At 32.1% G+C, this 13947-nt stretch overlaps 1 protein-coding gene across 2 annotated transcripts in view; it reads left to right on the top strand.

The window, feature by feature from the left end:
- The first annotated feature begins 1221 nt into the window (after positions 1-1221).
- Positions 1222-13947, top strand: part of LOC124367792 — a 34669-nt gene continuing 21943 nt past the window's right edge. Inside the window, exons 1-3 of one of the 2 annotated variants that reach the window (XM_046824907.1) lie at positions 1222-1430; positions 8280-8394; positions 11671-11843. In XM_046824907.1, coding sequence (XP_046680863.1) covers positions 1370-1430; positions 8280-8394; positions 11671-11843 — 349 coding nt within the window. In that variant the 5' untranslated portion in view covers positions 1222-1369. The remainder of the gene's footprint in view (positions 1431-8279; positions 8395-11670; positions 11844-13947) is intronic. The other variant, XM_046824906.1, reaches the window with a different exon arrangement.

Here is a 13947-nt window from a genome sequence, read left to right on the forward strand (position 1 = left end):
CTGTAGTCAAATTAAAAGGTAAAACAATTTATTAAAAATAGTCAAGAAACATCCTAAAAATTAAACTCTGAAGAATAATCACATTAACTTTAGAAATAGGTTTAGTAATTTTTCAACCATACCTAAGTTGACTTAATAAAATCCATCCTAACGTAACCTAACCTAACCAATCGTAACTAATCCAACCTAATATTAGCTCACCTCACCTAACCATAAATGACCTAACGACCTAATCTAAATGAAACTATCCTAACATAACTTGACTTCACAAACTTTATTATAGCCTAACCCAATCTATCCTACCTAATATAACCTAACCTCACTAAACATACTCTAACGTAATTTAACCTAAACTATTTATTCACACTAACCTACCCTCAGCAAATCTAAATTAAAGTAATAAACCTGACCATATCTAACGTAACCTAATTTCAACTACCTAACCTATCTCACCAAACCTAACCTAACTTCATTCCTAACCTGATCTAATCAATCATAACCTAACTTATCTTACCAACTAAGAACATTATTTTCACTACTAATGAGGCCTTGTGTACTGTATATTGGACCGTCTGTAGTATCAATGTTCACTTGTAATAGTAATGTCGATCTATTTGTACTCAATACTTAAAAACATAGCAATGAGAAACAAACCATTAAATCTTAGTAGGGTCCAATTGGGGAGAAAACAACCCAACTGTTTAGAGAATATAACTTCAAAATGTTGGCATCTTTACTCTTAATCAACATTTATGGAGTTGGCTGTTAATGTTAAATGATTAGTATGTTTCTTCATACCTTGAGAACACATAATATGTTTCTGAACAACCGTTGTACTACACCTGAACAGACTTGATGAAAATGTTTTTGAAACAGTTAGTAGAGATAAATAAAAGTTGAAACAAATAACTGGCAAAATTTTGCGGTTTAGTGTTAATTATTAATTTGATCAAATACGACCCTGTAGTCTCATGTATGCAAATTAATGGAGAGGAATTACCTATTTACAACACAACACAAAAATTAACATCACAACAAAACTGTACCGTACCTCATTTCGTAGTAGGTCTGTTAGTCAAATCAAAGATGTACTGTGTGTAATAAATAAATCTACAACTCTTTAAGAAAGTTAGGTTAGAAAGCCAGTGACAGTAGGAAGTGATAAGGTTGTTTCGTTATCGAAAGATTAAAGTTGGCTATCCGGCGATAAAGTACAGGGCAACTTCACTGTATTGCAGTTTGATAACTAATTCCTCCACAGTGTCGATGACTCAGCCCGGGGAACTACAGTCGGCAAGGAAGTCGTAGGCGTGTCGCCAATGCAACACAGTGTGTGTACTGTGCTGGATGAGTGAACAATTGCTACGGCATGTCAGTGTTGTTTACGTTTTCGTCCATTGTGCTCTTGGCGTCTTCGTCAAATGTTCTAGGTTAGTATTCTGGACATTATTGTAATATGACACGAAGGTTTTGCTTAGTTCCAAAGAGATTCATACCAGTATGTTACAGTTGCATGTAAGCCACATTTCATTGTTTTATAAACAGGAATACCAAATTAATAGTTAGATTCGATCGCAAAACGTATCTTTATGCAGAAACAGTAAATAGTTATATTTAAATTAACTGGAAATTAATCGTTGACATGAAATGAACAGTAAATTAAGATTGGCTTTTATTTAAAACATTAATCATTTCTACTTAAGTAATTTCCTGTGGGTCTAATTTAAGGTGGCCTCTTTTACCAAGCTAAATTTCTTACTATTTACCCAAAAAGTCCAAATTTTACTGTCTTTAAGATAGGTACCAGTTTTATTTAATTGACCAACCCTAAAGCTGATTGCATCACCTTACCATATTTTTATTTTCAGTCAGGTATACCAACCGACAGATACTAACAAATAAATTCTCTAAATAAACTGTAGTATTTCGTTTTAATGCATTTTTGCAGTAAAACCAATATGAATAAGCAAATGTTAATTTTGCAGGAGAGAACTTGATTCCTCTCATAAAAGAAATGCCTGTTTCTTTACTTAAACATTAGTTTGAATGCAAACCTTGCTTTCAACATACTATGTGTCTTAACCAAAACCGTTCACAAAATAAAAACATGCAAGTCCATAGAAAACATTTGCACTGTCCGTAATAAGAAATTACTTAAGACAAGAACTAATTTTTTAGATTATGTACAAGAAAGATTACAGAATAGAATGATATATACATTTAATTTTCATTAGTATTATATTATTAAAACATATAATTTATCTTGAAACATATTATTAGTTCATATAAGTATTGAAGAGTATTCTTATCATTCTCTTCAACCTAAATGGTTATCATTTTGTTACAAAAACGCATAGAACATTGTTACTTTATGTAACATTTTTGTCTATTGTCCCTGTAAGTAGGGAAGGTATATTTAAGGACCTGTTACGATAAATATGAAAATGTATTGATCCAATCGAAAACCGGTAGAACAACCTTAACATTAAAATAAAAGCAATTAATACATGTGTGTTGAGGTTAATCGAAGATATCCCTTCCAGCTCAGTCGGATGAAATGTAAATTTCACATGAGGCTGTCACTCGAAATGTCAAACTGTAGACGCATTGTTAGTTTAGATGTTCGATTCGCACAACACTGATGAAACAATAACACTCAATGTCGGTAACTTAATGCAATCGTAACGAACATTTAGAAAGTCAATTATCTTGAAACCTTACTAGACGAAGATTGTTACCGCTATATAAACTTCTTTGTAAAAACGTCGACTTGATTTAGTTACAATTAATCCAAAATAATGTTTGTAAACATATTATTCATTTATGACGGTTCTCTTTTATATGTCCGAAATCCTGTTATCCTTTCACTTGTGTACGTCTACAATTTTAATGGCTACCATCTTGAAACCAGTAAATTATCGAAAAATAAGTAGACATGAATATTGCTTGGAATTGCTTAACAGTTTAATAAAAAGTTTCAAATTAAATTTCCTTCCGAAATACTCAAGATGAAAATGTCCAAATGTGAATGACCACCATTTTAAAAAGTTTTATTGGTTAAGACTGGCTAACGATCTCATCCAAGCAGTATACAAATACTGTATTTGTACGGTCTAGTTGGTATCTATACTATCTTTATAAAGAACTACGGCAATTATCACCTTATATTGCATAAGCTCATACATATACACAACATATACAGTGTATTCCAATTTTTATTCACACTGAAGGATATTGTGAAATTATAAGCGATGCAGCTAAGATTAAATGGACAAGTTGATTAAAACATATAGTACAATTTGAAAATAACATATTATTGTGCTAATCAGTCACAAAATTGTCAGTCACAGTCATTTTTAGACTGAACTTGTTATATATTTCTTTTTTCTTGGCTTGGTGTTTATACAATAAGCCATGCGTATTATATCTTCAAAATTTACTCATTGATTTCAGCAAATTGCTTAATTTTTCACTTTAACTTTTATTTAAATAGTTTGTTAAGTAAAGTTCCATTTTCAGACCATGTATGCTTCTATATATTTGTAATTTCCTATCTTTATTTTTGTACCTGTTAGAAATTTCAAGACGTGTTTCTATCTCTGTGTAGCCTATCAATAAACAGCTGATTCCAACAGCATATGCAGTAAAACATCAGCCAGGTTTACCAACTATGCGAATAGTAAAGAAACATTTTTATATATTTTTCATTGTGATATTTAAAAACTAGGAAAAGGTTTCGTGCAGATTTCATGTAAAAAACGTTTCATTATAGTACTAATAAGAGAGTTGTGACAATTTGAAAATTGTGACCAAAAACAGTTTTTGAGCTTAGCGAGTGAATGACGCAACCAATAATTAACTTCACCACATTGTTTGGTTGGTCTTGTTATTACGCACAACAACTTTTCCATTTAGTCTTTAACTAGCTAACCCGGCGAACTTCGTACCGCCTTAAAGAGTCCACAGCATCCAAATTGATGCTTGAAATGTGCAGAATAAAAGACAAAGTAAAAAATAAATCAAATTAGGTCCTATGTGATTTTTTTCCTTCACAACTAATCTGAAATTTAAATAGAAAAACAAAATAAAAAACACAATTCGTAAGTTATCTAAAATAATTTAACAGGTTGACTGCCATGAGTACCATATTTGGTACTCAGTAGTTTACACCCTGGGGCCGTGAGTACCATATTTGGTACTCACCACACTGAAAAATCTGGCTGATATTTATTTGTGTTTTTAAGCAATAAATAGATTAAGTGTTTTTTTTAGAATGGCGTTTCTTATAAAAACACATGTTTAAGCTTTTTATGACTTTAGCAAGTAATTTTATGTTTCAGTTATGTGACAGTTGCCAGCACTTTGCTTTGTTTATTTTTCAGCTGAAGGGATTTGTTGGTTATGTGTATTTGTTGACAATGCACTAGTGCAACTTAAAAATGGGTCATTTCTAGGCTAACAACAGACAATTGTAATATTTCATTCTGTCTCATGAGTTTGTGTACTTATCTACACCTATACTGATGTATGGTTCAACGTTGTATAGTAAAATGTTGATATTAGATTTTCTTAAATGAATTTTGAGTAAATATTTATTTAGCCCAACACTTTTATTGTAAACAATTATTGGATATTCTCATTTTTTCGTTATTTTTGCTTCTAATACAACACAGGAGATACAAATATTTTCTTCACCCGCAGGCCATGAGTACCATTTCTGGTACTCGTGTTCAGCCACAGACCATGAGTACCAAATATGGTACTCACTTAAAAAATTGTTATTTTTTAAAAATTGTCACTAAATTTACTTTCTTGCAGTTAATAATGTATGAAAAAACCAGTTTATACAAATTACATTGGTACCAAAATTGTGGCCTCAGGGCAAAGACATCCAAAACGGGAATGGCAGTCAACCTGTTTTAAATCGATATAAGCAGCAAAGCCACAGATACATTAATTTATTAATATTGATTCTCTTTCTTCAGTCGAGTACCTTGTGATATGCAACATTTTTTGTCTTGTTATTAGGTGCAAGAATGAATAAAGCAGATGGTTTGCCGACACGTGAACATGCCACATATAGTTGTCCATGAGAAAAACATGGATTTTCTAAATTTAGTCCACAAACGCTCAAAGATTGGCCTTGTGATTTATTGATCGTCATGGCAAATGCAAGACGAATCGGAAACTGAGTTCGTTTACATTCAAAAGGCATATCGGTAGGAATCATCGGAATCCTTGGATTAAGAACTTCCTCACCTTTAAATTTTCCTTTAAGAATCGTCGCGTGAATCACATTTATCATCAATTTTTTTACAACCAAACGCGTTCCATTGCATAATTTTGGTTGATTTAGATTGCTAAGCATTATGACTACTGCACCAACCTTCAAAAGTAAATTATGGGGTGGTAAGCCGGGCATATCCAAAGAGTTTAAAAATTCAGTTGGATAGTTAGTGGCCTCATCTTCATTTGTTACGCAATCAATAGATTTGAATGTTTGCAGAGTACCATCAATTTGACTCTGAATTAAAAGTTCAAGTCATCCACATCCTTGTTCTTAGCTGCCAAGATTGCTTGCTCACTCAACCAATTGTTATTTTTGTGATTAGTATTGATATTTGAGAATACTTTGCTGATTAGTTCATCTTTTGTTGAGATAAAGGTGCAAAAATTGGATGGAAATGAAATCAATCCACTTTCTTGGTCTACAGGAACACAACCATTACCAATAGTCAACAACTGATTAGAAAGATTTTGAGCAGATGGATCGTTTAATAATTCAACTCTCATGTTTGCAGTCAACTGTAATTTTTTTACATAACGCCGCAAATTTGATGATATTAGGCAAGCGTTTATTTCATCAGCAGCAGTCGATCTAGGAATAACTGGCAGTGTTTGGCGGAAATCACCAGACAGTAAAATTAATGCGCCTCCAAAACATCTTGTGTCATTGCGCAGATCTTTCAATGTTCTCTCAAGTGCTTCCAATGCACGTTTATGGGCCATTGTGCATTCGTCCCAGATAATGATTTTTGACGCTACTAAAACTTTTGCCATTGCTGAGTTCTTTGATATGTTGCACGTTGGTTGCTCAATGGTTTGAAGATTCAAAGGCAGTTTCAGCGCTGAATGAACCGTACGACATCCTTCCAATAATGTAGCTGCTATCCCAGAAGAAGCAACTGCTACTGCAATATCAGATCTTGCACGAACAGTAGCCAAAATCAATGACATTAGGAATGTCTTTCCAGTTCCACCGGGGGCATCTAAGAATAATAACCCACCATTTCCATCACTAATTGCCTTTATTAATGTACTATAAACTTCCTTTTGTTGGGGGTTCAACAGGGGTACATTTGTACACAAGGACAATCTATATGTCAGTAGCCATGATTTCATTTTGTTTGACTGAGTAACCCAGAAAAATGACACAGGCAGCTGTCAAAGTGTCAATCAAATTTACAGTTGTTTGTTTACATTTTGGAATTGTTTTTTTTTTGATACAGTTTTTTTATTCTATGATTTCAAACTATAGGTGTAAAGAAATTAAAAAATAGTAATTAAATTATATAAACATATATTTCTTTTCTCGCATTATATATGTTTACAAAGAACAGCTGATTAAATTTGAACAGGCTCTTTCACTTAATAACATATGTTTGCTGCAATGCATTTCTTACGGGTATTTTTGTAACTTTTAGAGACCAGTGGGGCGGAATCCTGAATCGGGAACGGGATAAAAAGTATCCTATGTCCTTCTCCCAGTTCTTAGCTACCTCCCTACCAATTTTCAGCCAAATCGGTTCCGCCGTTCTTGAGTTATAAATAGTGTAACTAACACGACTTTCTTTTATATATATAGATGTATCTCTTGTAGTTTCAAAGATACCTTCAGTTGGCATAATTTGAAAAATAGTCACCGGTGGTCAACTAAAAATCCAAAATCAGTTGTAGAGTCGAATTTTGAAATTCGACTTTCGATAAATTTATGGTGTGGTATAGTTGGGGACCAGTTAATTGGTCTCTTTGTTTTTGAAAACGCCTTACTGGTCATGTGTACAAAGACTTTAGAGACTTCCAGTTCTACTTAAAGATGTACTTGAAAGGACACCGGCACATTATGTACAAAATGTTAGAGAGCACTTTCAGATAAGTGTTCCATGCAGATGGATTGGTCGAGATGGACCAATTAATTGGCCTCCTAGGTTCCCTGATTTAAATCCCTTGTACCCTTTAAACCTTTAGGGTTATTTAAAGCAACTTGTACACGCAAAACCAGTTAATTCCAAAGAAGAATTATTGAACTGAATTTTAAACGACAGTGAACTACTTAAGAACGACTGAGATGCTATCAGAAATGCTACACATGGTTTCATTAAACGCACTAAATTGTGCAATATACCCAGGAAATAATTTTGAACACCATTTATAAGGCATGGAAATTTAATTCAGCAATTACAATGTATTGTTTTTATGAAGAACGTTCATTTCATAAATATACATTACATTTTCTATCTTATTTTTCGTATTTTTTTATTGAATTAAACATTAATTTTATAAATTATGTTTGTGTTTGTTTATTATTGGCCTATTTACATCATACTCTTCAAAATTAAATCCTCTACAAGTTTTGGTTAAAAAGCTTGCCTGTTTATTACCCATTTAATGAAGTTAATGGACTTCAAATCTTTACAAATCATGTTTTTCAAGAACGAATTTTGCATACTTTGTCTAATATCTCAGATATGGGTGGTCTTACAGGTCTGGGACGTATTTTATTCAATTTTCAGTTCATTTAACGTAAATCCGATAAGTTTAACACCTGTTTAATATTCATAATTAATTTATTTATATTTAATTATTTTTAATTTAATAATTATTAACATTATTTAATTATAATTAATGTCAATAGAGTGTCAACAGACCGGGAGTAGTTCTATCTAAAGTTCGAATTAAAAATTTTGGAATTGATTATTCAAGTTTGACTGTACGTATATAAACTTGGTAGTCAATGCATTTTTTATAAAACTTATTGTTTAGGAGCTGAAAAATAAAATTGAAAATGCAAGGAATTTAGCCACTTATATATTGTGATAAAAAGTATGCGATAAAATTAACTACAATTGGTAAGAAAAAAAGTATAATATATTAGTTAAACATAAAGAAGGAACAGACAAAAATATTTATTTTTCGATTTGTAGAACAAGAGCATAGAGTGATTTTCTTGATAAGTGTTAGCTGATAAATAAATTACACTTATTGAGTGTATCTTTTAGGTGACGAGCCTTGTTGGAAATCCGAACAAGACTTCCTGGATGACGCACCACCAGATGTCATATGTAGGGGGAACCTGAGATGCTGCGGCCTGGACAACATACAGTGCTGTCCTTTGTGAGCCACTGGTAGTTCTCAGGGCAATCGGGGTTGTACGATAAAGGATGGTCAAATAGTACATTTTTGAAAGATTGCAGAAATATTTGAAAATATTTTAATACCAATATCTTTTTTAAATCTAATTGAAAATTTGCATACTTGCACGTGACCGATTTCTCTTAGTCAACTCCTAAAGTCAGATTCATTTATTGAAATATGAACCAAGTATTATAAAAAAAAAAAAGCAAAACGGTATTATAAAAACACTTTGTTGCATAGAGGAAGAATGATAAAGCTACATAGAGGTCTACCAAACAATCGACTAACAGACGATTAGACGAATATTGAAAACTAATGTCGGTGAAAATAATAATTGTAGTATATAATATACTACAGATTTTGGTAAAAGATTTTCCTATAAGAACTTTCTTGACATGCTTTCTAAGTGTTTAACTTAGCAAAATTAAAAGTTCACGATATTCCTTTATCACCAGAGAAGGGAAACAAACATTGTACACAGTAGATAACAATAAACGATAACGATAAGAGGCGATTTCGATTATCTAGTTTGGAGCTGAACAGACAGTATTGGAGCAATCCAGTAGCAGATTATCCAAGGTTAGGCAGCCACCATTGCGATATATATAGCTACCGCACTAACTTATACTCTATTTAAATTGAATTAAATTGGAATATTTCCTAAAACATTTATTAAGTTTTAAAGTTATGAATGACCTCTAAACTACTCAAAATCTAACCTTTTACTGAATTGAATAGTTTACAGGTGCTCTAATTTTACTTCTTGAACGCAATTCTTTTTTGGAACTGAAGTTATCTACAGCTCGCAACACTCTTTCACAGATGGTCGTAAAGAATTAAACTATATTGCAAAATTAAATTTGTCGAATTGTGTTATGCCTTCGTAATAAACTCCGTTTATTTAGTCATAAAAACCTGTTGGTATTAATAAAAAGAATTTAAGAAATTTCGAAATGCGAGCTATGTATTAATATTTTTTCGGCTACCATGTTTAAATAGTAAGAGATAGACAAAAAAAGTTTAAAACGAAAAAGGTTTCTTTTAAAAATACCTTTTATTTAGCATACAATTTATTGTATATTACTATTTAAAAATGTTGAGTTTTAAGTTTTTTTGTATTCTTTAAGTTAGTGCATTTTTGAAATTTGGAGAAAACAATGAAAAGTGCCCTTGTTACATCTTTTCTTTAAAACTAGTTTAATAATATTAATCTACAGAAAATGATTGTGCTGTTCTAATTCTAGTTAGGCTAACACAATACTAAATTGTAAAGCCCTTTTTAACACTTTTCAGTACACTCCGTAAATACGGCTAAGATTACCTTTTCTTAACGCCAACATGTTCAGTGTAAATAAACAGACTGTTAAATTGATGTTTACATTTTAACATTTCTCAAAAAGCATGCCTACCTCCTAACTAAGCCATTTTGGGACAGTTTTTTAAAAGTTGAAAATAATTTCTTGTGAATTCAGTGTGGTAACATTAGGGGGGAAATGAGAAAGAAAATTGAAAAAGTTAGTCTATACCGCACTTATGTCTACGTCACTCTCTATAAAGATAACCTTATTCCACTAACGTATTACATTTAACACAATATTACAAACAATTCTTATTGTTTCAATATTTTCCATATTATCAGAGATCAGCTACATACCAACAATCAGGTAAGATTGACTGGAGAGTAGCTTTCAAAATATTGTTTTATTTTTCACGCCGTTTTAGACCCTTCCTTTATGAAAGCGTAATGATCTTTGAATCATGCTTTTTTTGGACAACACTACATATTATTCTATACCCGAGAGTGCATAATAAGAAATGTAATAATATAGCTAATTATTTACAGTTAGTTGTACGCATACTCTTTTATTCTAATTACAAATTATAAACATACACATATCTTAAATTATCTGTCAAAGTAACAAGTATTATTTTTCATACAAAATAATATTAAAGAACAGCGTAGAAAGTAATAACTACAACAACCTCGCATCAAACAGATTTAGTAGAAAGTAACTCATTCTGGTGGACAAGGTCAGAACTAAGAACAGCACTGGGTCCGGTGGGCAAGGGCAGTACTAACACTAATGCAGAACTTCTGTTGTGATGTTCATTTAAGAACAGTAGACGAAGCAATTGGCTTTTTCATTCTGATAGGGCCTACTACAAAGAATGCTTTAAATCATTAAAACCTTCGACAAATGATAAAAAAGAACGTAAGACGTATAGAACAATAATTGTAAATTTTGAATAGAATAAATAGTTCCTTTTAAAAATTTCACCATTTGATAGGACACCAGGAAATAATTTACTAAAACGCATGTAGCGATTGTGACATATTTATTGTAATAACGTTGTTATTTACAGGTATGTATGCATTAAAATTACCAATTTTCATACACAATCATTGTTTTCTACGTTACAAGAAACCGTGTGGCCTAGATCAAACTAAAACTGTAATCAAGGTTGATTTTTAAGAATTCGGATTTTGAACTTCAGTAATAGTTAAACCTAAGGTAAATAGTTAAACAATTACATTTAAATTGAGTTCTGTATCTGTACGTTGAGGTAAGAAAAAATGTTCTAGATTTATTGTTGGGCCTAATATTACAACATGAAAGTGTACCTATATTGTTACCGTATTTGTGTTTCAGGAAGAACATTAAAATCATTGTTTTATTTTGGTACCTTTTAAAATCAACCTCTTGTTCATGTTCTTCACTGCTTCCTTGATAACCGACCTAATTATTAAGCTGAATTAAACTAATTTAACTGTAGTAACAAGCGTGATGCTTCACTACATAGACACTGACAGAGTGACAGTACAGGAGACTTCTTTCTTGTCTTTTATACCTTTAGAGGGGAAATAGAAAACAATAATTTTTTAGTTCATCTCAGTATCAAACTTATAACTTTTAATATGTAATATTATTTTGTTTGAACAATTCCACGTACTGTCTTTCCATTATTCTGTTCGATACGTACGTACACTTAAAGGTATTCGAAATGGGCAGAATAAGGGTAAGGATAAAGGGAAAAGGGAATAAGGGGAAAAGGGAATAATGGGTAAGGGGAAAATGAGGGGGGAGTAAGGGGGGGTAAGGGTAGGATTGTTAATTGGGAGACAAGTCGGATATAGGCTTCCTGGTTTAAATAATTTGGCACAGTTTTAATTTTTAAAAGAATAATTTTGTGCTTCTATTTTATCTATTTTATTTAACAATTAGTGGAGTTTAAATTTCGTTATTCCTGATGCAGAGGATCGCCTCTAGCCGATTCCTCCCCTCAGACACTACTTCCCAGAGTTCCTGCACTAGTAGCTGTCTTCTACATGGTCTTGATCACCCTCATCCTCTGGATTCTCTGTAGGGCCATCCTTTCGTGCCTTAGGAACCAGGACGACATTGAAGAGACGCCCTTCGTGTTAGCAGGTCAGTTCACGTTGAATATCCTTTACTTTGGTTGGACTTCCAACAAATTCTTAGCTATCAGGCTTCTACGGCCGTTTTTATTTAAAGCTTAGTAAGGTTTCAACAGGTTCGAAAAATTACTAAACAACAAATTGCAATTTTGAGATGTCCTCCTTATCTAACCGATCATGATATAATTCTCTCCACTTTGAAAGCGGATGTACGTGTTACTGGTCCTACCAGTATTTGCTTAAAATTCGTTGAATGAAGATAGCTCTTCACAGCAAGGCATACATATCATAGTTCAATTGCATTAACTATTTTTTGACGCAATATGAACAGATAAGTTTATATCACATTTTTATCTTTTAATAAAAATATGACTTTAACACTCTTTGAATATACCTTTCATTTTAATGTAATGTTAAAAGTTAGATAAATCTTGTATTTACTTTACTTAAAATTGAAATGTAAAAGACATAATTTATGATGCTACAGACTGGTATAGCAATTACTAATGTCCTTTATGCTATGTAGTTAACAGCATTATTTTCAGTTATGTTTATATTTGTTCTGTTTTTGATTTAATAGAAGAGGTAATTTAAGCGACCCAAATTTAGAACATTTTGATGTGGAAATGGAATGTACGGAAAAATTCTTGTTTCCTTCACAATACCTTACTCGGGAAAAACCCTAATTTAAACTTAGAACATTTTAATATTCAACCCATTACTTTTGCTATACTAATTGTAAACAACTATTATAGCCATAACTAAAACACTTAGGATTTCCATTGAAGAGGGAAACTTTTACATTGGAATATGAGAAAACTTGAAGTGATCCGACGACTAAACCATTAAGATACTATACAATGACCAATGATATTATTATTATGATTATTATTATTATTATGTTATGTTTGAAGGAACTGTTGGTGCACTTGAGATTACTATTGGAAAGCAATTAGGTAGAATTTACTTCAATAACATGTGCTACAAGAAAATCAACATCAATTTGTCTAGAATGGATAAAATTATACTAAAGACCTTTCAGACTAGGCGATGTTTAGTTCAACAATCTAAAATAACCAACAACCAAACTAAAACGTCTTACAGAAGTATTAGTAGTTAGGATCAGTCAACAGAATTCGCTAGTGTCGTGAAGTGTCCCAAAAAAAGAAGTTTGGCTAGTAGATCTAACTGCCGGATGGGGCTGTGGTCAATGTTCCACCGAGATTTCTATATTTGATCTTCCTTGAGACTAAACCTTTCATCTCTTTTGAAAGGAGCCATTCTAAGCCTCACTGCGACACTGCCATTTTTCTCTCAATAGTAGGTTTATTGTTTTTGTTTTATGTAAAATTTCCACGTAGTTTAAAATTCAGAACATTATTCTTGCAAGAGTCTGAAAGCCATTAGTTATGATCAGTGGTGGGGCTGTCCTACTTTTATTTAACGAAACTCTTATTGAGTTTGAATGTAAAGTTTTCAACAAAAACGTTATATCTGATACAAATCTTAAATGTGACATTTATTATACAATCCAACATTAAGCCGATCTAAAACTGGCCCATCTTTCTCACATCAAAGTAGCCACTAATAATAATTAACAGGATATTACAGAGACCGATACCAACACTGTATTGAAGCCGGTTCGAAAATTGAAGAGCTGTTTGAGACCAGTAAACTACACGATTACATTTTGTAAGCCTGGAGTCTATTGTATCCGATGTAAAAAAACACAAACAATGGTTTTTTTTTTTGTATTGGTTTAAAGAAATATCTCTGACGGAGCCGGGTCCCATATTATGATGTTTACCATATTAAAATATACATCTATATTACCTCGGAAACAATTTTTTACTACTTGTGTAGTATCTAACCATGTGTTCGATATGAAAAAGATCGACGGGAACCCTGGTCCGTCAAGGATCTTCTTTAGAAAAACAAACTGTTGTTGTGGATCAGTCTACATTAGAGAAACAAAACATTTGATATCTGCACGAGTTGGTAAACACATTAGGGACAGGAACATGACACATCAGAATACGACAAAAACAAATCTTGCAATAGACTGAAAAAAAAAAAAACAAAAGTACTTCAAAAATTTTCCAAGAATAATAAAA

Source organism: Homalodisca vitripennis, chromosome 8 (assembly GCF_021130785.1).
Source record: "Homalodisca vitripennis isolate AUS2020 chromosome 8, UT_GWSS_2.1, whole genome shotgun sequence".
Classification (NCBI taxonomy): Eukaryota; Metazoa; Arthropoda; class Insecta; order Hemiptera; family Cicadellidae; genus Homalodisca; species Homalodisca vitripennis.